This window comes from Hemiscyllium ocellatum, chromosome 42 (assembly GCF_020745735.1).
Source record: "Hemiscyllium ocellatum isolate sHemOce1 chromosome 42, sHemOce1.pat.X.cur, whole genome shotgun sequence".
Taxonomy (NCBI): Eukaryota; Metazoa; Chordata; class Chondrichthyes; order Orectolobiformes; family Hemiscylliidae; genus Hemiscyllium; species Hemiscyllium ocellatum.
This window is the reverse complement of record NC_083442.1, coordinates 36290737-36315847: the sequence shown is the minus strand read 5'-3', so window position 1 is coordinate 36315847 and position 25111 is coordinate 36290737. Positions and strand designations below refer to the sequence as shown.

At 41.3% G+C, this 25111-nt stretch overlaps 1 protein-coding gene across 1 annotated transcript in view; it reads right to left on the bottom strand.

Annotated features, from left to right (window-relative positions):
- Positions 1 to 25111, bottom strand: part of LOC132834727 (transient receptor potential cation channel subfamily M member 1-like) — a 78466-nt gene that overhangs the window by 17008 nt on the left and 36347 nt on the right. The window contains exons 14-22 of the mRNA XM_060853691.1: positions 22340 to 22480; positions 20711 to 20740; positions 17013 to 17311; positions 16564 to 16792; positions 15474 to 15593; positions 14787 to 14918; positions 7488 to 7616; positions 2843 to 3094; positions 307 to 481 (exon numbers count right to left, since the gene is read on the bottom strand). Of these exons, the coding sequence (XP_060709674.1) occupies positions 307 to 481; positions 2843 to 3094; positions 7488 to 7616; positions 14787 to 14918; positions 15474 to 15593; positions 16564 to 16792; positions 17013 to 17311; positions 20711 to 20740; positions 22340 to 22480 (1507 nt within the window). The remainder of the gene's footprint in view (positions 1 to 306; positions 482 to 2842; positions 3095 to 7487; positions 7617 to 14786; positions 14919 to 15473; positions 15594 to 16563; positions 16793 to 17012; positions 17312 to 20710; positions 20741 to 22339; positions 22481 to 25111) is intronic.

Here is a 25111-nt window from a genome sequence, read left to right as displayed (position 1 = left end):
GTTTACATGTTCTCCATGTGTCTGCATGGGTTTCCTCCAGGTACTCTGGTTTCTTCCCACAGTCCAAAGACATGCAGGATAGGTGGATCAGCCATGCTAAATTGCCTATAGTATCCAGGGAAATGCACAGTGACAGGGATTGGATAAAGCGGTGGCTCTGGGTGGAACAGCCCACAATATGTCAGGATGTTACTGCTTCAGACATGAACAATGGCAGTAACCCATGACATCAGCTTGGCTGCTTTCATATTTATTATTTGCCCAAGGAAACAGGAAACAGAGTCTTACTATAAATTCTAGTCTTACGGTCTATCTGATCCGCAAACACCTCTCCATAGATCATCCAGTAGGGCATGTAGAAAATGTTCCGGGCTAATCTCCAGGAAGGCTCCTCATCTGGATGTAGAATGGCCTGTCTTGACACCCCAAAACTCATCAGGACCACTAGCATAATGACCACAAAGTACAGCATGTCGACCATCTGGAAAACAACACTGAAATAGTCATTCCATCACAAAGATAGCATTATATCATAGAGCAACCATCATCATAAAAGTGTCATACAGGAAACTTGGAGTCTTCATAAAACTTCTAATCGAATGTATCAATTTTTCTTACACTGACCAGACCCCACTCCTAAACTTTGCCAGTACATTTGTAGGGGAGGCAATGGTCCAGTGGTGTTATTGCTGACTCTTAACTCAGAAACCCAGGTAATGTTCTGGGGACCTAGGTTCAAATCCTGCCACAGCAGAAGATGGAATTTGAATTCAATAAAAATCTGGAATCATGAGCCTGTGATTGTCAGGAATCCATTGTTGATTATGATTAAAAAAACCCATCTGGTTCATTAATGTCCTTTAGGGAAGGAGACTGCTGTCCCTACCTGGTCTGGCCTATATGTGACTCTTAGCTGCCTGCTGGGATGGGCAATAAATGCTGGTTATCAAGCAATGCCATCATCCGTAAATGAGTTTTTAAACAGTGTAATGTTTGTACTATTACATTGTACATGAATTGATGGAATAAATGTAAGTTAATGATTTGATTTTTGCATTTAAAGGGATCAATTTTTCTTTCCATGATGGCTGTCTACTATATACAGCAGGAGCTACAACATAAAACTGACCAGATGCATACACAGGTTCAACATGCGTTAGCAGATTTTATTATTGGTGCCTAACCCTCTTTTCAGTACCTATTATTTCACCCATGGCAATCTTTATAGTCAGTGTCATACAGCATATTTGAAGCATTCACATATGTTGATTTTCTGCCTGAGTAAAATAATTAATTCTTCATTTCTGTTATTCAAATCAAAATCAGCAAATGAAACAATGGCAGTAAATGTGCAGATTTCAATTCTTCAATAACTTCAGTTCACTTCTGTAAATTTAAATTGTTAAACACCATTACAATGTTAAAAGAAATGCTAACATAAATGCAAAATACTGCAGTTGTTGGAAATCCTAATATATGAAAAGGAAAGCAAATAATAGGCTTTGAAGAATCATTGAGGTCTACAGCACTGAAAGTGGTGAAAATGTGTTGCTGGAAAAGCGCAGCAGGTCAGGCAGCATCCAAGGAACAGTTATTCCCTTTGAAATCATGGAATTAAAATCATATTCCATAAAATTTCTTCAGGAAATGTTTGAATCTGAAGCAGAGAATTTCCTCATCTACCCTGATTTAACAGTTTCAGTAGATGGCCATTTAATTTCAGAAACAGCTACAGTACTTTCTGTGTTTTGTTTGTATTTACCATGTTCCTTGTCTACTTCACCCAGAGAATATTAGACTGGAAATTAGAAACTGGAGCCAACAGAGGGACCAGAGACCAAGACAGGGAATAGGAGCCTGAGATGACTGCTCTCATTGCATATTTCCAGCGTTTGTATTTTGCACTTTATTCCTCTCACAGGTCACTCAATCCTCGAGTGTATTTGCAGTATTTTCTGTTTTCCGAACCATCTTCAACTCAACCTCCACACATCCCGACCCTGGGAAAGTTGCTGAGACATTCCCTCCCCTCTGCTGATCACAACCCAACTAGAGGTTACTGGTGACTTCAGGTCATCATTTGCCCAAGCACAGGAAAATGTACAACTTTGGGAATAAGGTTCTACAAATCCTGCAACAGAAGTTTTAACCTCCTCCACAATCTGCTTCAATAAGGTACTTCTCCTACAGTGAAACACCCCAAGAAAACTGAGGGCGGGGGTGGTTGGCGAGCATGTAACAGTGAATAGCAGACAGTAAGTAGTAAGGGGTAGATACCAAAGAACACAGCCCAGAGACTTGATGGATTTGTTGAAGTTGGGAAATTGTGTGGTCTATAGAAACTCCAGAGATAGAGGCAGAGAGATTAAAAAACAGAAGCTGATGGTAGAAGACAGGGAAGTAGAAGTACATGTATTCTGGAGCAACTGTGTAGGACTGAAGTGGGGAGTACAGCAGATTAGCATGAAGACTAGGCATTGTAAAACCATAACAGGATCAAGAAAGGAGGATGTGGAACTTGATTTAAAGAACTAGCAGCAGATGGTGGCTTCACTAAAGTGTGTGGAGGGAACCCAATCACAACGTTTTGTCAGTTTGCATTTGAGTAGAATTTCTAAGTCTTTCTGCAAAGAAATGAGAATGATCTAAAAGGAGAATCTGATCCAGGTTTAAAGGAGAATTCTCTGCCCCATTCTTCATGTTTCCACATTAAAGTTCAATTATCGTCTTTCTGACTGTACTAAAAGGAATTAGAATGTATGGCCACTGTGAAGTGGAAACTAGCTCCAGATTTAACTACAGATTCTCAGAGTTTATGAGTCAGATGTGAGGGCTCACTCACCATCTTCCCAATCATCATCACATAGGGTCCCAGGTACTTGTTGACACCAAAGATGTCAAGGACACGGATATACCAGATGATAATATCCACACAGTAGATGACACGACCATAGCTCATATAGGGTTGACTCTGGAGCCGCAGTAACACACCACAGCTGAAGATAGCAATTGCCACCATGTCAGTGACATTCCAGTATTCCTGCATCCACACTTTCACCTTCTGCCTCAGTTTACTCGGCTCTGACATCAGAATCTAAATTTAAAAATAAATTAACAAGAATGGAATTTGTTATTACTCAATAGGCATAAACATGTCATCTCCAATTTCTGTGGTGTGTTTGATGTAATACATATGAACATACAAATTAGATGCAGCAGTAGGTCATTTGTCCCCTCAAGCCTTCTCTGCCATTCAATAGGATCACGGCTGATCGATTATTCCAGATTCCCACCTCCTCCTAAATAACCACAAACCTGCTTTCCCTGCCTTTAAAACATTAAAGTATCTTGCTTCCTCCACCTTTTCAAGAAGGGAGTTTGAAAGTGTCATGACATTGAGGAGAGTTTTTGCCTCATCTCTGTCTTGAATGGATCACCCCTTAATTTAAACAGTGTCCTTACATCTAAATTCTCTTATAAGAAGAAACATCCTTGACACATCATTCTTGTCAAGTTCCCTCAGGAACTTATACATTTGAATCAAATTGCCTCTTACTCTTTGAAACTCTAGCGCACAAGGGCTGGTCTGTCCAACCTTTCTTTATAAGACAATCCATTCATAGTTATCAGTTCAAATATTAGTCTGATAAACATTCTCAGAACTGCTTCTAACACATTTTCACCTTACCTTAAATAAGGAGACTAATACTGTACACAATATTCCCCTATACAACTGAGTCATAACCTTCTTACTTTTGTGTTCTATTCCCCTCACAATAAGTATTAACATTCTGTTAACTTTTCTAATTACTTGCTGTACCTGTATCTTAACCTTTGGTGAACCATGCACTAAGACGCTCATATCTCTCGCCATTTAGATAATAGGATTCATTTTTATTCTTGCCAAAATGGACAATTTCATATTTCCCATCTTCCTTATGACAGATACTAAACTAACTGGTCTGTAGGTACCTGATTTTGATCATTCTCCTGTGAAGAATATTCATAGTAATGCTATTATTGTGATACCGGTTCCTAAAGTAGACTTCAAAATGGCATTTTAAAAAGACCCTTGAGGTAAGTAGTTCAATGCTTTGGGAAAAATAAAGTAGAAGAAAGAAAGAAAAGGGGCTATTAACTTGAAACAAAGACAAAACCAAGTCTCCTTTTTGAAAAACAGATCAATTCAGAAAGTTAGAGAGTGAACAGGCTTCTTTTAGAGATAAGCACATCATTCAAAGAGAAAAGCCTATAACATCAGTAAGGCTGTTTGACAGTCTTCAAAACAGTCAGGGCAGAACACAGAACAGTATAACAAAGGAACTAGCTCTTCAGCTCACCATGTATGCACTGACTATGATGCCATTTTAAACCAATCACACCTTCCTGCTCACAATCCATAATCACTCTACCCCTTGCCTGCTCATGTGTCTGTCTCAATGCAAGTTAAACATTGCTAACATATCTGCATTTCCCACCTCCTCTGGCAGGACATTCCAGGCACCTTACACTCTGTGCAAACAATTTGCCTCACACACCACCTTTAAACTTTCCACTTCTCACCTTAAACCCACGTCCCCTAGTTTCCACCCTGGGAAAAAAAGACTCCAACTATCCACCCATCTATGTCTCCCATAAAATTATATACTGCAACCAGATTGCCCCTCAGCTTCCAATGCTCTAATGAAAACAATCCAAGTTTGTCCAATCTCTCTAGCTAATACATTCCAATCCAGGCAATTGGATAAATCTGGTAAATCTCTTTTGCATTGTTCCTACAGTGTGGTGATCAGAACAGTGCACAATACTCCAAATGTGCCCTAACTGAATCTTTATACAGTTGCTACACGACGTACCAACTTTTATACTCAGTGCTCATACTGTTGAAGGCAAGCATGGCATATGCCTGCTTTATGACCATATCCAGTTGTGTTACAACTGCACCCCAAGATCCCTCTGTATATCAACGCTCTTTTAGGGTCCTGACTTTTGCTGTCCTTTCCAAATGTGAGTAAATCATGTTCCTAAAGACCTTCTTCAATAATTTCCCGATCACTAATGTAAGGTTCATTGGCCTATAACTGCCTGGATTATCCCATTGCTCTTTTTAAACAATGGGAATTACAATAGTTATTCTCCAATTTTCTGGGACCTTGCCTACGGCGAAAAATCTCTATTGAGCTCCCAGAAATCTCCTCTCTTCCCTCCTCCAGTGTATGGGATCAATCCCAACAGGTCCTGGGGACTTAGCTTACTGCTTTTCAAGACACCGAACGACAATGACAACGACAACGACAATGACAACGACACCGACTCCTCCGACTCCTCCTTAATATCGACATGCCCTAGAATGTTAACATACCCCTCTCCAATCATACCATCATTCACATCTTTATAACTTAAGTCCTGATTGGCTTACAAGTTAGTAAGTGAAACACTCCAGAAACAGAATGATTTAAAGTGCCAAATTAAGATTTCCTACAAGATTGTTCTATGCATAAGTTTAAGGAACACGTTAAGAAGCATGTGAGCCATTTTAGTGGTTTGTTTAAAGGACCCATGAAGAGGCATTAACTAATGATGATAGCATGTGCAAATGCAGATATTTACCAGCGAGCAGCAACTGCAGCTGCACCCACTAAACAAGGAACTTAAAATGCAGACAGGTTAACCCTTCACTGTGAGTTGTATCTATAAGGCTGTTGTTGAGGGTAAAAGGTAGAATTTTTGTTTCTGATATTTGTAATAGTATTGATTCAAATTGTCCTGAAATTGTGTAAAATTGTTTTCTTTAATATTTCTGTCTTATTAATTTTTATGTTTTTTTCTTAAAAGTACACTGACAGTCTCTTGTGAATATGTTCAGTGATTAACCATGGTACACAAATTGAAAACATAAAACTATGGGTTTATTAAGTCAGATTTCTCTCTACAATCTGACTTGTCCAGTATTAACATCAGAGCTGAAAAATGTGTTGCTGGAAAAGCGCAGCAGGTCAGGCAGCATCCAAGAAGCAGGAGAATCGACGCTTCGGGCATAAGCCCTTCATCAGTTAGGATCATCAAACTCCCTTTTTGAGCAAAGCAATGGAAACATTCTAATGGAAACTTCCCTAAAGGAAATGCTAAGAGAATTCTGGAAAATTAAAATCAATGCATCAACTCTTGCACTAGCCATTTCCTTTAAAACCCTAGGATGTAGTCCATCGTGACCTAGGGACTTGTCAAGCCACAGCTCCAATAATTGCTCAGTACTTCTTCTCTGATGGTCATCATTATCTTGAATTCCTCCCTCCCTTCCATTTCCTGATTTACAGATATTTCTGGGATGTTACTGGATTTCTTTATAGTGAAACCTGTTGCAAAATAATAATTCGTGTACAAGCCCTTTATTTTCCATTGTTAATTTCCCAGACTCACTAGTTATTATCCAATGTTAACTTTAAAAACTCTTTTTTGTTTTAAAATATCTATATTGGTTCTTACTGTTTGTTTTGATGTTTCTAGTGAGTTTTTTCTCTATTTTTTCCATCTTCATTGATCTTTTTCATGGGGCAGCACAGTGGCTCAGTGGTTAGCACTGCTGCCTCACAGCACCAGGGACCTGGGTTCGATTGTAGCCTTGGGTAACTGTCTGTGTGGAGTTTGCACATTCTCCCCGTGTCTGCATGGGTTTCCTCTGAGTGCTCTGGTTTTCTCCCAGAATCTGAAGGTGCACAGGTTAGGTGAATTGGCCATGCTAAATTGCCCATGTGTAGATTAGGGGCATTAGTCAGGGGTAAATATAAGATGATAGGGTAGGGGTCTGGGTGGGTTACTCTTTGGAGGGTCAGTGTAGATTTGTTTGGCTGAAGTGTCTGTTTCTACTCTGTAGAGATTCTAATTCTAAAGCTATAGGTAATATTTTAAAATTTTAGTCGACCTGCTTTTTTTAATATTCTGTCCAATCTCCTTCCACCTGAATTTGTGCAATTATCTGCCTTTTCATTTAGTTTGATGTTGTCTTTAACCTTCTTCATTATTCACAGATGGTGAATCATCCTCTTGGAATTTTTATTGTAAAGACAGAGGGGGTGGATCCTAAAAGTATGCATACAAATGGGACAGGTTTCTTAGAGTCCTTACAGAAAATTACTGGAGTTTAATAACTTTGCAGGCAGTAGACTGAATGAAACCGTCAATGGATTAGTGACCTTTCACTTCAACTGATGACCATTCTGCTACATCCTTTGACTTGTCCTGTGGTCAGTGATCTTTAACCCCCAAGACATATTCTGCCCCAACACTGACCTCTCCAACTGACCAGTGTCACTCCCTCCAAAACCAGTGACCTTTCTGCATGGTCAATGACATTTTCCCAAAATTACCCTTCCCCTTTAGATTCTCCCCTGCTAAGGTTAAAAGTACAAAAATAGAGATCCCCATTTTGGGGACACCATAACTGAAGGCTCAAATTTGAAAGTAATAAAATGATATGGTTTTCTCACCTCCCTGATTTTCTCAATAGCCAACATCAAAATATATGAGATGAGAATCCATTCTGCAATCGAGGGCAAGCCATCCATCTTCACCAGTATTACATAGTTGTAGAGCAGCAAGTAAGCAAGATATGCCATCTGTGGAAGAATGGACAGAGATGCTTTTTGAATAAGGAGTATTTATAATTTCACAGGGTGCACAAAGACCAATAACAGTGTATTTGCAAGCTGAAATATCAGAGGGAGTGGGACTGTGTCAATAAAGACCAGTGTAAGCACAACTGACTGAATCAGCTCCATCTGTACTGTACAATTCCATTAAAATATCTAAAGCAGAATTTCAAAATATCATAATTCAAAAATAAAGTGATTAGGATAAAAGCTTATGGGGGCAAGCACGTCTGCAATTTTCTGATGGATTAACATTCCCACATTCCACAAATCCTCAATCCCTTGTCCACAATATTATAGCATCTTGCTATACAGGAGGCCATTCAGCCCATTGTGCCAGTCTGTGAGTTATCAATTAGTCCGACACCATTATCTTTCCTCATGGTCATGCTAAATTGTCCTTTTCAAGTGTCATCTGAGTCCCTGATGGAATATACATTCTTGAAGTGATGCATAGCACTAATACAAAGAATATTAAGTCATGAGTGAAGTTGGAGCAGGAGGGAAAGCACCAAAAGTCTAAATCAAGGTTACTCTACATACAAGTGAATGCATAGGGTCTAGTCAAGAGGTTTGGGGAATTACATGTGCATATTCTCAAGTAGAAATATGATGACATCACTGTAACAGAGATCTGGCTCAGGGAAGGGCAAGGCTGGTGTTAAATATTCCTCAGTACAAGGTAAGAATCCATTTGGCTAGGTAAGTCATCCATCTTCCCCATGGTTGCAAAGCAGCAAGTGATAAAAGGAGACTGAGGGGTGACATTATAGAAGGTTATAAAATCATGAGAGGCATCGGTAGGGTGAATAGCTAAGGTGTTTTCCCAGGATAGGGAAGTCCAGAACTAGAGAGCAGAATGTAAGGTGAGAGGGGGAAGATTTAAAAAGGACTGGAGGGGCAACCTTTTCCACTCAGAGGGTGATGCATGTACAGAACAAGCTGCTAATTATATTGCTTGGTGTAGGATTTATTTTTCTTTCATTCATGGGATGTACGTGGGGTGGCATGGTGGCTCAGTGGCTGGCACTGTTGCCTTACAGTGTTAGGGACCCAGATCCGATTCCATCCTCAAGTGACTGCCTGTGTGGAGTCTCCACATTTTCCCTGGGTCTATGTGGGTTTCTGCCACGTATTCCTGTTTCCTCCCATAGTCCAAAAATGTGCAGGTTAGGTGGACTGGCCATGCTAAATTGCCCTGAGTGTTCACAGATGTGCAGGCTAGGTGGATTAGCCAATATAAATATGGCTGGGAAGGTCTTCAGAGGGTCAGTGTAGACTCAATGGACCAAATGGCCTCTTCACTGTTGGGATTCTATGTTTTATGTCGGCTTTGCTGGCTTGCTAGAGCCATTTCAGAGGGCATTGAAAAGTCAATTGCTGTAGGTATGTTCTCACATATATGCCAGATCAGGTAAGGATGGCAGATTCCCTTCCTGAAAGGAACACTGGTGAACCAAATTTATGACAATCAACAGTGATCACATGGTTCCCATTAGTCTAGTATTTCATTCTAGTTTTTGACTGTATTCAAATGTCATCATCTATCAAGGTGGATTTGAACCATGACCTCAGAGCATTAGCCTGGGTTTCTGATTTACTATTACAGTGATAATACCACTATGTCACCATCTCCCCACTTCTTGGGGTTGAGTGTGTCAGGTGGATCAAGTGTCATCGAGGAAACATTGAGGAGACAGTGTTCATTGTAGGACAATGTTAGGATGACAGTAGGAAAGAACAACAACCCAGAGTAATAATAACTAATTGTGGGTCAACTGACTCTATTGGGATCAGCAAGGAGTCTTCTTTGGCACGTTAATAGTGAAAGGAGGGTAGGAAGAGGAATGGAGGATGTTGATCCTACTCAGATTATAGTGATAGAAGAGGAAAGTCTACATTTGGAAGGATTCAAAATTGATGAGGAATTACTGGTTAGCCTGACAGTAATTATCAAGTTATCAAGTTGACAAAAGACCGGATGAATACAATACACCAAGGATATTGAAGGGAGTAAGAGTGGAAATTGATGAGGTACTGGCCATAAACTTTCACTCAAGAGAAGTTCCTAGAGGGCCAGACAATTATAAATTACATCCTTGTTCAAAAAGGTTGTAAGCAGAAGTCCAGTAACCACAGGCCTACCAGTTTAACCTCGATGGAAGGGAGGCCTCTATAATTTGTATTCAGAAGAATGAGAAGTGACCCTATTGAAACATAAGTTTCTGAGCAGAATTGACAGGATGAATATTAAAAGGGTGTTTTCGCTTGAGGGAGAGATGAAGGGATACAGTTAAAAATATGGCGATGAGGAGAATTTTCTTTCCCTCAGAGGATCTTGAGTCTGCGGAATTCTCTTCCCCAGATAGCTTTTAATATTTTAAAAGCATAATTGGATAGTTTATTGAACAACAAGAGAGTCAAAGGGTGTAGGAATTAGGTGAGAAAGTGGAGTTGAAGCCATAGTCAGATCAACCATCATCATATTGACTGGCACAGCAGGCTCAAGGGACTGAATGATCCACTCCTGCTCTTAATTCAATTTTTTTCATCATTCATGAGATGTTGGCATCGCTGGCTATCCCTAGTTCCCCTGATGGCAGGTGACTCTAAACATTGCTGTGGGTATGGAATCAGATTCAGGTCAGAACAAGGAAGAATGGCAGATTTCCTTCTCTAAAAGATATTAATGAACCATATGGGTTTTTACAACAGTGGTCACCATTAGGTGAATATTTTTAAGATCAGACTTTTTATTGAGTTCAAATTTTACCATCTGCCATGGTGGGATTCAAACCCATTTGCTGAGAATGTTAGCTTCATGTTTGAGATTACTAATCCAGTGACATTACCATTACCTAGTAGCTAATAGATTTAGAGAAGTGATTACACAGCAGGATCAGTCAGATAATTGGGTGACTGTCAGGAAAGGTAAGAAGGTATTTCAGAAGTCTCTATGGCTATTCCACTGTCAAACAGATACTCAGTTTTGGGTACTGTTGAATAGAATAGTCTCTGAGAGGAAAATACAAGAGACAGTCAGATCTTGGGCACGAGGGATGAATGTTACGTTAGGCTGGGGTTTGACAAAATTTAAAAGAATAATTGTTATAGGTGACTGTCCTATCAAGAGCACAGACAGAAGGTTCTGTGAAAGTGTGCATGAATCTGGGATAGAATGATGCATTTCTGGTGCCAGGATTAAGGACATCTCAAAATGTTTGAAGCACATTGTTACAGGAGAGAGTTAGAAATTACAAGTGATTGTATACATTGGTAGGAATGACATAGTTCGGGAAACGATAAAGGCTTTACAGAGTAAACATGAAAGGTTAGGTAGAAGATTAAAAAACAGAACTCAAAAGTAGTAATCTCTGGTTTACTCTCGGTGCCAAACTCAAATGAGGGAAAGAATAAAAGGGGATAATGGAAATAAATTAATGGTTGAAGAGGTGATGCAATGCTCAAGGATTTGGGTTCTTAGATCATTAGAATCTCTTCTGGGGCAAAAAAACTGATCAAAAAGAATACGTTTCACCTGTACTAGAAAAGAATGAATATCCTAGTGGGAAGATTTACTAATTCTATTAAAGGAGATTGTAAACTATGAGAGAAATGGGGTGGAGGGATCCTAAGTAGCAGAGTAAATAGAAAGATGGATGAGTTTGACTCAGAAAAGAACAAATTAATTAGAAAAGACAGACAAGAGCAAGTCAGTGAACAATGTAACTCTAAATAATTAAACTGAATTTATTTCAATGCAAGGGGTCTTATAGATAAGGCTGATGAAGTCAGGGTATGTTTGGGATCATAAGATTGGGACATCATAGCTATTATGAAACCTTGACTGAGGGATGGGCAGGACTGGCAGCTCAATATTCCAGGTCTCAGATGCTATAGGAAGGATAGTCAGGGAGGCAAAACAGGAGTAGAGATGGTGTTTTTGATGAAAGGAAACATTCCTGCTGTAACTAGAAAAGATATTTCTGAAAAATGATCCTGTGAAAATGAGTTGAAATTAGAAATTAAAAAAAAGGAATGATCACCTTGATGGGATTAGAAGACAGTGAGGTCTGAAGATGCTGGAGATCAGAATTGAGAGTGTGTTGCTGGAAAAGGTTTTCCTGACGAAGGGCTCGGCCCGAAACGTCGATTTTCCTGCACCTCGGATGCTGCCTGACCTGCTGTGCTTTTCCAGCAACATTCTCTCAACCTTGATGGGATTATCCAATAGACCCCCTTCCCAGGAGTTAGAGTGAAATTGAGAAACAAAAAATGTCAAGATCTCAGATATATGTAAGATTAATAAGGTGGTAAGAGGTGATTTTAACTTTCTAAACATTGACTGGGATTACCATAGTGTTAAAGGTTTGCATGAAGAAGAATTTGTTAAATATATTCAAAAAAATTTCTTTATCAATATGTAAATATTTCTACTTGCCTTATTAAGACAGGGCAAGTGAGTGAAGCGATAACAGGGCAACACTTTGGGTGTAGCGATCATAATTCGAGTAATTTTAACGTAGTTATGAGAAAGAATAAATCTTGCATGAAAATTAAAGTTTTTATTTGGAGTAAGGCAAATTTTAATGGTACAAGACAGGAAATTTCAAAAATTAATTGGAGTAGACTGTTTGCATGTGGAGGGACAAAAGTGTAATAATGAGAGTTCAGAGTCACTATATTCCTGTCAGAGTCAAAGGTAAGGGCTGGTGGGATTAGAGAACAATGGATGAATAAAGATATTGAGGCTCTCATCACGAATAAAAAGATCGTATATTAGATGTAAACAACTGAGTTCAAATGAATCTCTTGAAGAGTATAAAAAGTGTAGGGGCATTCTTAAGGGGGAGATCAGGAAGGTAAAGAGGGGATACAAGATAGCCTTGGCAAATAAGGTTAAGGATAATCCAAAGAAATTCTATAAGTACATTATAAGCAAACGAGCAATTAGAGACAGAGAGTAGGGCCCCTTAGAGATCAATGAGGTTGATGGGATAGATACTATATGAATATTTTGCATCAGTTTTTTTCCTGTAGAGATAGAAATGGAGGCTAGAGAACTCTGGGAAATAAATATCGAGGTTTTGAAAACAATTCACATGACAGAAGAGAAGTGCTGGAGTTCTTAGAAAGTATAATGGTAGATAAATCTCTGGGACTTGATCTAGTCTATCCCAGAATGTTGTGAAGTTAGGGAGGAAATTGCAGGACCCTTTGCAGAAATGCTTGTATCACTTACATATCCAGGTATGTGCTGAATGGCTAGGAAGTGGCTAATGTTGTGCCTTTATTTAAGAAAGAATTTCAAAGTTTGGGAGAAGATTTGTAGCTCGGGTGCTCGTTGTTGTGGTTCTGTTCACCGAGCTGGGAATTTGTGTTGCAAATGTTTCGTCCCCTGTCTAGGTGACATCCTCAGTGCTTAGGAGCCTCCTGTGAAACGCTTCTGTGATCGTTCCTCCGGCATTTATAGTGGTTTGTCTCTGCCGCTTCCGGCTGTCAGTTCCAGCTGTCCGCTGCAGTGGCTGGTATATAGGGTCCAGGCCATGGCACTCAGCCACTGATTCTATCAACAAACACATCGGACAGCTGGAACTGACAACCAGAAGCGGCAGAGACAAACCACTATAAATGCCGGAGGAAACATACAGAAGCGCTTCACAGGAGGCTCCCAAGCACTGAGGATGTCACCTAGACAGGGGACAAAACGTTTGCAACACAAATTCCCAGCTCGACGAACAGAACCACAACAAGAAAGGATGCAAGGGGATGGCTAGGAACTATGAAGCTGAGAGTCTGAATTCAGTGGTGGGTAAGTTGTTGGAAGTGATTCTGAAGGATAGGATTTATATGCACTTAGAGAGGGATAGTCAGCATGGTTTTGTGTGAGGGAAGTCATGTCTCACAAACTTGATTGAGTTTTTTGAGGAATTAACCAAGAAGGTTGACAAGCACAGAGCAATAGACATTGTTTACATGGACCTTAGTAAAATCTTTGACAATGTTCAGTACAGTCGACTAAAGTTGGTAAAGTTAGATCAAATGGGATTCAGGGTGAGTTTGCCTATCGGATACAACATTGGCTTAACAGCACGAGACAAAGAGTGATGGTGGACTGTTGTTTTTCAAACTGAAGGCCTATGACCAGCAATGTTCTGGGGGTTCGGTGCTGGGTCCAGTTTAGTTTGTCATTGATGTAAATGATTTAGATGAGAATATGGAAGACACAATAGGAAGTTTGTAGATGACAGCAAGATTGGTGGAATAGCAGACAGTGAAAAAGGCTACCTAAGTTACAAAGAGACCTTGATCAATGGGCTGAAGAATGGCAGATGGAATTTAGTTTGGATGAATGCAAGGTATTGCACTTTGGTAAACAAACTGAAGCAAATCTTATACAATTAAAAGTAGGGCCTTGGCTAGTGTTGTAGGACAGAGAGACCTAGGGGTCCAGGTACATAATTCTTTAAAGTTTAGATGACACATAGATAGGGTGGTTAAGAACGCATTTAGCACACTTGCCTTTATTGCTCACACCTCTGTGTAAAGAGTTGGGGATGTTACTTTGAGGTTGTGCAGGATATTGGTGAGGCCTCTTCTGGAGTATTGTGTCCAGTTCTGGTTGCCCTGTTATAGGAAGGATATTATTAAGCTGGACAGGGTTCAGAAAACAGTTACCAGGATAATGCCAGGAATGGACTGTTTGAGTTATAAAACTATACTGGATGGGCTGGGACTTTTTTCACTGGAGCACAGGAGGTTGACAGGTCACCTTCATAAAGGTTTATAAAATCATGAAGGCTATCAATAAGGTGCATGGCAGGTGTCTTTCTCCTCAGATGGGGTTTCAAGACTAGGGGACATTTCGAAAAGACATGAGGGCAATTATTTTACACAGAGAGTGATTCATGTATTGAATGAACTTCCAGAAGAAGTGGTAGATGTGGGTTTAGTTACAACATTTAAAAGACATTTAGATAAGTACATGAATAAGAAATATTTGGTAGAATATGGGCCAAGTGCAGGTTGGTGGGATTAGTTTCGTTTTGGATTATGGTTGGCATGGACTGGTTGGACCAAAGGGTCTGTTTCCATGCTTTATGACTCTATTGCTCTACATATAAAGCCAGAACTTACAGTATGGAACCAAAATTTAACAATTGGTGCATTGTAGAACTCATAAATCTTTCTTCCAATTGGGATGCTTCTGTGATTTTCCATCCCATCTTCTTCATCCCCTTTTCTTGAAACAGCCTCAGTGTTTGCATCCTGAAATAACAATAATTGAATTTCACATGGTGCATTGTACATGGTCAGTACTCCACACAGGACGATGTACTTGCCTGGTCAGTACTCCACACAGGACGATGTACTCGCCTGGTCAGTACTCCACACAGGACGATGTACTCGCCTGGTCAGTACTCCACACAGGACAATGTACTTGCCTGGTCAGTACTCCACACCGGACAATGTACTCGCCTGGTCAGTACTCCACACAGGACAATGTACTCGCCTGGTCAGTAGTCCACACAGGACAATGTACTCGCCTGGTCAGTACTCCACACCGGACAATGTACTCGCCTGGTCAGTAGTCCACACAGGACAATGTACTCGCCTGGTCAGTAGTCCACACAGGACAATGTACTTGCCTGGTCAACAAAGCTCAGTCCCATGCTGAACACATCATTCACTTGCTGGGACTCCGATTTTCCTGTTTTAGATTTTTAATGTTAAACTTTATGGATTATCCCCTCACCCAATAGTCATTCCCCACCCACTGGGTGCCCGTTTCTGCCCAATCCCATTCCCTTTTGACCCACTTACGTTGTCCTCCTCCTTCTCTTTTCCCTGTTCATTGTCCCCAGTTGCTTCATACGACAAATCATCGCTACTTTTAAAGTCCATGAAGAGGATGGCTGGTGGAAATATGATGCCCAACATAATCTGACAGGAGATCAAAATCACTTGTTAGTAAAGTACATTCAGGATGAAAAGTGACCACAGGACTGATTTATTAATTGATTTTATAACCACTTATATATAAGATGCAGGCAGTTAGATCTAAATAAAAATACCACATAGAACATGGAAACACTTGAACTATGCTGAAAATGTGTTGCTGGTTAAAGCACAGCAGGTTAGGCAGCATCCAAGGAACAGGAAATTCGACGTTTCGGGCATAAGCCCTTCATCAGGAATCACTTGAACTATGCATAACATATCATATTACAGTTTAATTTCACTCGCCACATTAACAATTCTTTGACAAATGTTTTCACATGGATAATGTGCTGAAAAAATACAAGTTCTTTCTTTCTGTTTAAACTTGTCATTTCTTCAGAATGTCACTAAGCACAGTACAGACAAGTATGTCATGTTGAAAAGGAGTTACTGTTTGTAATCGAGGAAACGCCAATAATCTGGGGAAGTGGTGGTGTAGAGGCTATGTCACTGGACAATAATTCAAAACCTCAGTGTTCTTAAGATTGGGTTCAAATGCCAGCGTGGCAGATGGTCGAATTTGAATTTTAAAAAATCTGAAACAAACAGCTGATACCAAATGACCACATAATCATTGTTATTTGTTGTAAAAACTCATTGTCTTTAGTAATGCCCTTTGGGGAAGAAAAGACACTTTCTTTAACTGGTCGGGAGTATGTGATACTGCAGAGCTACAGCAACGTGTTTGCATCTTTTATTGGGGATGGACAATAAACGCTGGCTGAGCTAGTCACAACCACATCCCTTGGACATAAAAAAAATTGCATTCATTGAGGAATACAAGATTTTTAAAGATGCACCATGGTGGGAGAATCAAAAGGATAAATGACAAGATATTACGATTATAGTTATAAAAAGATGAATGGGTTTGCATTTATAGTTTGTGATTTAAGCAGCAACCTGAGAACTGCACCTTAAGGCCGGGATTTTTCCGCATGTGAAGCCGCCCCATCCACATGTCAGTCAGCAGCATCTGGCTGCAAGTGTGTGCGATGAAGTCGCGGTGTTTTGCTGTCACTGCCAGTTTCAGGCAGGTCGAATCGCTCCAGTTCTTCAGCTCATATGTCAGCAGTTTCATGGCCACCTGCTCATCGTGCTTGTATGATTGGTCTAACAAGTCAACAGCAAGCTGCCCAAAATCCCTTCAAACAATGAGAAAGAAATAGTGAGAGAGCAGAAAGGAAGAGATGCTGTCACAGACATGTGACTGAGAGTTCACAGGTCCTTGACCAATTTTATGCTGTTTATGAATTTTTAATAGGCCGCAAAGAGACAACTGCATTTTGGAGAAGAACAGGACCCACCATTTTTTTTAAAAAGTAAAGAGAAATGAATGTGGGGTTGAAAGGAAGGGGGACTGACTTTGAGTTGTTTTCCAGATCCTGCGAGATGTCATCCACGAGCTCACTGCCAGAACATTCATTTGACATGGCTTTGTAAAGCTTGCAGGCAACCAGGGCCTTGGCCAAAGCTTCTTCACCATGCTGCCAGAAAAACAATGCCATTCGCTGCCGTTTCATCAACACAGCCCACACTAGCAGCTCATGGAACGGGTAGGTGAATCGGCCAATGGCTGGGTCATCCTCATCAATGTCAATCTCTTCTTCCTTTTTCTTCTTCTTTTTCTTCTTCCTCTTGGATTTTGAGGGTGGTTCATCATCCTGGGACAGGCCACAAACAGTGTTAGTAGCACATACCAAATATCCTTTCACATCAACACATCACTCATTCACCAGCACTTTCCATGATGCCAGGTCACAGAAAGGGAAAAAAAAACCAAGGGCTTGCAGGCACAAGGATGACCAGAAACCAGGCTCATCCCAAAGGTCTACACATCTGTTTTATTCAAAAAGTAATTTTTAAACCTCGTACTTTCATCCTCCGTTTGGAAAATAAAAATGATAAAGAAAATAAAAGTGACGTTGGGGAAAGGTTTAGATTTAGGAGTAATCGGGGGTTACGGTGTGTACAAAATGCCAGCATTGTATCTAATTACACTAACATGACGAATAAAGTAAAATAAGGACAAATAGCTGTTCATGCCGGAAATCTGAGAATCACAGGATGGAGGACAAGGGCAGGGTGCTGCTGCTGTATTCAGTCTGATTCCTTGTGATGCACTCGGAATATCCTTGACACCAATTCACAGGAAGGAGGTTCTTATATTTTGGAGTGGACAGTACAACATAAGCTGGGGAAAGGGTCAAGAAATTGGGACCAACATTGATTGTTGCAAGCCATGTGGACAACAGGCATTGGGAATAAGTAAGCATTAATTTCATGAGAAAGCCTCAAATAGAGCTATAAAGAAAAGTAAGATAGAACATGAGAAAAAACTAGCACAGTATGTAAAGACAGATAGCAAAAGTTTCTATAAATATATAAAACAAAAAAAAGTGGCTAAAGCAAACATTGGTCCTTTAGAGGATGAGATGAGGCATTTAGTCATGGGATATGATGAAATGGCTGAGGCATTGAATAGGTACTTTGTGTTGGTGTTCACAGTGGAGGACACAAATAACATGCCAGTAATTGACAAAGAGAAAAAGGTAGATAAGGACCAGAAAACAAATCATTATCAGAGATGAGGTAGTGTTGGGCAAGCTAATGGAGCTCAGGCTAGACAAGTCTCCTGGCCTTGATGGAATGCATCCCAGGGTACTAAAAGAGATGGTGGGAGAAATAGCAAGTGCGTTTGTGGTAATTCTCCAAAATTTATTAGACTCTGGGATAGTTCCAGCAGTTTGGAAAACAGCAAATATGATGCCACTACTTAAAAAGGGTGGTAGTCAAAAGATGGGGAATTATAGAACGGTTAGCTTAACTTCTGTCATGGGGAAGATGCTTGAGTCTATTATCAAGGAAGAAATAGCAAGGCATCTAGACAGAAATTGTCCCGTTGGGCAGACACAGCGTGGGTTCATGAAAGGCAGGTCATGTTTAACTAATCTTTTGGAATTCTATGAAGACATTATGAGCACGGTGGACAATGGGGACCCAGTAGATGTGGTGTACTTAGATTTCCAAAAGGTCTTTCACAAGGTGCTGTACAAGAGGCTGCTGCATAAGGTAAAGATGCATGGCGTTACGGGTGAATTATTAATGTGGATAGAGGATTGGTTGATGAACAGGAAGTAAAGAGTGGGGATAAATGAGTGCTATTCTGGTTAGTGATCACTAACTAGTGGTGAGCCTCATGGATCAGTGTTGGGGCCACGATTTTTCATCATTTACGTGGATGTTTTGGAGTTGGGTACCACATGCAGTGTGTCAACGTTTGCAGATGACACTAAGATCAGTGGTACAGCAAAGTGTGCAGAGGACTGTGAAACTCTGCAGAGGAACATAGATACATTGAGTGAATGGGCAAAGTCTGGCAGATGGAATACAATGTTAATAAATGTGAAGTCATCCATTTTGGTAGGTGTAATAGTAAAAAGGGCTATTACTTGAATGGTAAAAAGTTGCAGCATGCTGCTATGCAAATGGAATTTTATCCTTCATTGCTAAAGGGATTGAGTTTAAAAGCAGGGAGGTTATGTTGCAGTTGTACAGGGTGCTGGTGAGGCCACACCTGGAGTACTGCATGCAGTTTTGGTCTCCTTACCTGAGAAAGGATGTACTGGTCCAGAGGGGGTTCACTAGGTTGATTCTAGAGTTGAGGGGGTTGGCTTGTGAGGAGAGATTGAGTAAACTAGGATTATTTTCATTGGAATTTAGAAGAAGAGTGGGGATCTTACAGAAACATATAAAATTATGAAGGGAGTAGACAAGAGAGACATAGAGAGAATGTTTCCACTGGCGGGTGAAACTAGGACAAGAGGGCACAGCGTCAAAATTAGGGGGAGCAGATTTAGGACTGAATTGAGAAGGAACTTCTTCACCCAGAAGGTTGTGAATCTATGGAATTCCCTGCCCAGTGATGTAGTTGACACAACTTCAGTATATTTTTTAAGCTAAGATAGATTTTGTTTGAATAATGAAGGAATTAAGGGTTATGGTGAGCTGAGGCCACAAATAGATCAGCCATGATCTTAAGGCTCGAAGGACCAGATGGCCTACTCCTGCTCCAATGTCTTACGTTACATATTTTCTTATGAATGTTGTTCCTCCATCGATCTTATTGGGGATGCAGTGTCAACACAAAATCATTGGAACACAGCACTGAAGCTGCAACTTTAATCTTACCATTACTTGTATCCTCCCTATCATGTATGTGTCCACCTGTTCATAGCATTACAGCACTATTAGTAACATAGTTACCACGTTACATGGACATTGTTATGTAGAGTTACCATGTCGCACCCACCATTTCCCTGTATCACAATGGAATTATCTCATTCCACAGGCAGTTACTATATTACCTATGTAATTACCTCTTTATGCATGGAATTACTCTCAATACCTACATTGTTATATTCTTCACTCTTTGTTTAAGAGAAATCAAAAGATTCTGTTCAGTCATAGGAAACTGTGCGAAATGATCACCTTTGATTAAAAGGTCAGTCTTGTTGGTTAAAGCAAATGATGCTAAGGCTCAATCTCAATGTGAAGGGGTTAGAAAGGAAAACACTGAAGACAAGCTGCTAGTGATGGAATAAGACTCAGTCCTGGGCAAAGAAACAGTTTGACAGGGAAAAATGGAATATACCAAGGTTAGATTCCCTACAGTATGGAAACAGGCCCTTCAGCCCAACAAGTCCACACCAATCCTCTGTAGAGAAACCCACCCAAACCCATTTCCCTCTGACTAAAGCACCTAACACTATGGACATTTTTTTTAGAATGGCTGACTCACCTAACCTGCACATCTTTGGATTGTGGGAGGAAACATGAGCACCCGGAGGAAACCCATGCAGACATAGGGAGAATATGCAAACTCCACACAGACAGTCACTCATGGTCGGAATTAAACCTAGGTCTCTGGTGCTGTGAGGTAGCAGTGCTAACCACTGAGTCACTGTGCTGCCCCAAGGATCAAGGTACCAAGAATCAAAAGGAATCAAAAACCAACTGAACATCAAAAACTCTGCATCAAGAATACTTCAAACATCACTCACCTCCATCCCCAGAAGTTTCAGAGCTTTTGGCTGCAGGAAGACAGAACGAAATAGATTAGCAAACAGAGAGTAGGGACTGGTCACCTGCCAGAGCAGAATGAGAAAAATGATTAATATTTACACATATTTTCTTTACATTGTCATCAGAAACAGCCCAAATTATTTCACCAACGATGTTAATCTGTGGTTATGAGGTAAAGGTCTGCAACTTTGTCTCAGTGAAATCACCAATAATTAAGAAGGGAGTAAGGAGTCACTGACCAGCGATCAGAGAACAGCGTAGCTTGTAGAGAGATCGGAGACTTTGGAGATCATTACTGAATTAATAAGAGAGGGAAATTGAAGGGTATTTAGTAGTTGGGAAGATGTTGTTATACGGAATCACAGCACCTTCCCACCTATTCCCCGATGATGTGAGGACAGGGACGCTCATAGATGGGCTTCCTACCCTGACACTAATTGAGGTCTTTGCATGTGCGATTAATACTGATTCCTGATGAAGGGCTCCAGCCCGAAACGTTGATTTTCCTGCTCCTCGGATGCTGCCTGACCTGCTGTGATTTTCCAGCACCACTCTAATCTTGACCCTGAACTCCAGCATCTTTAGTCCTCACTTTCACCCATTTAAAGGCCTAATTCCACAACAATCAGTATTCAATCAGCAGCAGGGAGGGTAATTAGCACAGGGACAAGTAGAGGTCCCTAATTGCCTACGTCCACAGATTAGGACATGGGAACCGTTGAGAGTTGCCCCCAGTACCTGTGCTTTCCGATTGCTAGTGAGTCCCTCCCTGGACTCCAAATGCCCTCAGTCTTTGTGGCCTGAATGATTCTGGATCTCTGGTGAGATTCTCAGCACAATAATCTATCCCACAGATTGTAAGAAGCAATGCTGTCTTCTGATTGGCTGGCAGTTCTTGGTGGGGGGATTTCTGTTCCTGGGTTTCTTAATCTTAAGATTAGATTAGATTCCCTGATTAGATTAGATCCCCTACAGTGTGGAAACAGGCCTTTTGGCCCAACCAGTTCACACCGACCATCCGAAGAGTAACCCACCCAGAAAGGAAAGCCAGCAACTGCGCTGAAAGGTGCTGGAATGTGGTACCACTTGTGTTACCACGACAAGGGGCCCTTGCCTGCTTTCCTGCCAGAAGCCAAGATCCCTGTCACCTTGGAATAAAATTTGACCATTGTGTTTTGTTTACACTGCGGTGGTTTACAGTTTGAATTGCATTTGGAAAATCTGTAAAAGACTGCTCTCAGAAAATGAAAATAAAGATGTCATTTATCATAAAACGTACCTTACTCGCAAGGGTCCCTTAGGGAAGGAAAGCTGCTGTCCTTACCTAATCTTGGTCAATTTACACATATGCCAACTGAATGATTGACTCCTGAAAACTCTCAGTCTCAAATGAGATTAGCTAACTGAACCCTGTAGCCCAAGAATGGGTAGCAATTGTCATCCGGAACAGTCAGAGTGCATGTGCGCATGTGTATTCTTGTCCTGCTCACAGGGTGACTGCTGTCCTGACGGGGAGCCCTGGAGGTTACAGTGTGAACTTTAAACACCTTTCATTCCAATCGTATCAGAAATTATTGTTTTTACTTAAAGATCAGGACTATATTTACCCGTTTTGGCCCAAATAAATTATTGTAGAGAGTGCGGAATGTTTTCCTTGTGTAAGTGCAGCGATAGGCTCCTCCCATCAAGTACTCTATGACCAGCCCAATGTCAATCAAACTGATGTGGTAGTCAGGGGGCAGGTTTCCCTGGAACAGAAAGTCAAAATACATCATTGTGTTACACCCAAATTCACAACCTCAATCTACAGGGCAGCTTCCTGTTACACAGAGAGAGAAGCCAAGAACACTGAAGGTCTTGGTTCATTACTCACTCCCTATACAGGGGATGGGAACAAACCTCCCGCTCTGAGCTGCAGATGTAATCCAGGCAGACTCCATTTATGCTCCTACTGAAAATTGAATAGATACCAAATTATTAACCATTTGTAAGCAAACATGTCTTTTCCATTTCTACCTTGACAATATCAGTAATTTTAATGTTCTATTCACCTCACTGATATGAGCTGACTGTTAGCAGCTGTTTAAAATGTACATTTGAGTTTCAAGCACAAATTTAATTAAGATTACAAAAGTATCCAGTCATTAAAAATTGTTTAAAGTGGAGAGCTGAATTTAGATTTCAACGAACGATGGGACTGGCCTCTGAATAGTTGGACTGGCCCATGTCACCCATCCTTCATCGAGACATTTGCAAAGAAAAACACCTTTGACCACCAGTCCATCAGGTAGTGGTCAGCATGTAATGTCCTTGTGACACCGCAACAAAAAGAGAGGGTGGATCCTGTCAGGCTGTTCCCTGAGCAGACTGTCAAAGTAATTTGGCAGAATGGCTGCTCACCAGAACTTTCCAACAAGCACCAAGACCTAGCTCGGCTAGTGGTGAGATGGACACTGCCAGTCAGATCCTTCATGTACGCTCAGTCTCTGTGCGCTACTGCACATTGGGAGGCGTGGTGGGGTTGGTGGTGTAGAGACCATCACACCTCTCATTCTGGAAAATCCTTTGTAGAGGAGGTCTGGAGAGAGGTACAGAGTTTTGTTGAGGTCAATCCTGAGCAGATCCATGACACAGGACTCTGTGCTCTACAGACTGTTCCCTCGGACAGACATTGAAACAAAGGTTGACAGCACCTGGAGGACCATCAATTTGGTGAAAGAATGCAGCCTGAAACCTGTTTGTTTTCCAAGAGTAAGGAGATGGCCTCAACTGAGTGTTGTTGATTGGCACATTCCAAGGTTCAGGACTATGTTATGAGGGATGCAGTAAAGTTTGGGGCAGCTGCCGCCAATGCACAGTGGGGAAAGACCCCGCCTGAGGTCTTTCTGCCAAAATACAATGAGCATCTGTTCAGTCACTGGACTCTCCCAGTGCCTCAAATATATGTAAATAGTGTCTTGCATAGGTAAGAAATGCTTTTGGGTTTTTTGGAACTGTCAGGAAAGTAAACTATGATGTTTGTTTGTTTCTCCATATGCAAAGACTGTACAGAACTGAACTGCTTTAGTGACTATGTTTGTATATAAAGTTTTTTTATGAATAAAGTACATTAAACCTAGTCTGTCAAGACATAGAACATAGAACATTACAGCACAGTGCAGGCCCTTCGGCCCTTGATGTTGCACCAACCTGTGAAACCAATCTGAAGGCCATCTAACCTACACTATTCCATTTTCATCCATATGTTTATCCAATGTCCATTTAAATGCCCTTAAACTTGGTGAGTCTGGGAGATTCAAGATGGCCGCGACTCAGCAAGTCTGAGTCTGTACTGCTCTGCCTAAGACTTGGGCAAAGTGGGGCACCCGCATTCATCACACCTTTTAAATCATTTAAAATAGCTTTTGCCCAGCATAGTTAGTCATTTTACATCAAACTTTTACAGTTTGGTGTTGTTCTTAAAATGACTAACGGCAAAAATTCCTGCAGTTCGCAACAGGCGGGGACCCCTCCCCACTCCCTCCAGCAGCAGCAGCAGCAGCCCGCCGCAGCCTCGGGGGACTTACCTGCGGAGGCGACCCTGATCTCCGGGATCAACAAGCTTCATTGAAGAATCCGGGACCAGGTGGGAGTCGTTCTCGGTCGTGCTGCAGAAGCACGACCAAGAAATTGAAAAACCCGAACAGTGTGTTGGAGGGTCGGAGCAAAAGGCCGCGACCTCGGAAGCTGCTGCCCGTGCCCCTGGGCTGGGTCCGGGCTCTTGAGCAGCAAGTCCAGACCTTGGAAGAGCTCATTGACAACTTCGTCAATCGGGGCCGTTGAAAAAATATTCGGTTGCCGGGCCTTCCCAAACAGGCCGAGGAAGGCCAGCTGGCAGTTTTTTTTGGAGCAATGGCTCCCTCAAATATTAAAGTTGGAGTCTTGATCAGGCCAGGTACAGGTGGAATGGGCCCACAGGTTGCTATACGCAGGCCCGGGTCGGACCAGCACCCCCGCCCTCTTCTGTTCTGGTTCCAATACTATAAAGAGAAGCAGATGCTCTTGGAAGCCTCCAGATTCCTGGGGAAGGATCCCCAGGCCATGATATACAAGGGTTCCAGAATTATGTTATTTCAGGACTTTTGTCCAATCGTGGTCTGCAAAACGGGGGCATTCAATGAGGCAAAGAAGTGTCTAAGAGTCCTAAATATCCTATACACCTTTCATTACCCAGCAACGCTCTGCTTCAGCCACGCACTTTCCAAGGAATCAATTGTGTTTGGGGATTCTACAGACAGACATTTCTGTGGCCAGCAGAGAAAAAGCAGAATGGTGTGTTGTTTCCCTGGTGCCAGGATCAAGGATGTCTCAGAGACGGTGCAGAATGTTCTCACGGGGGA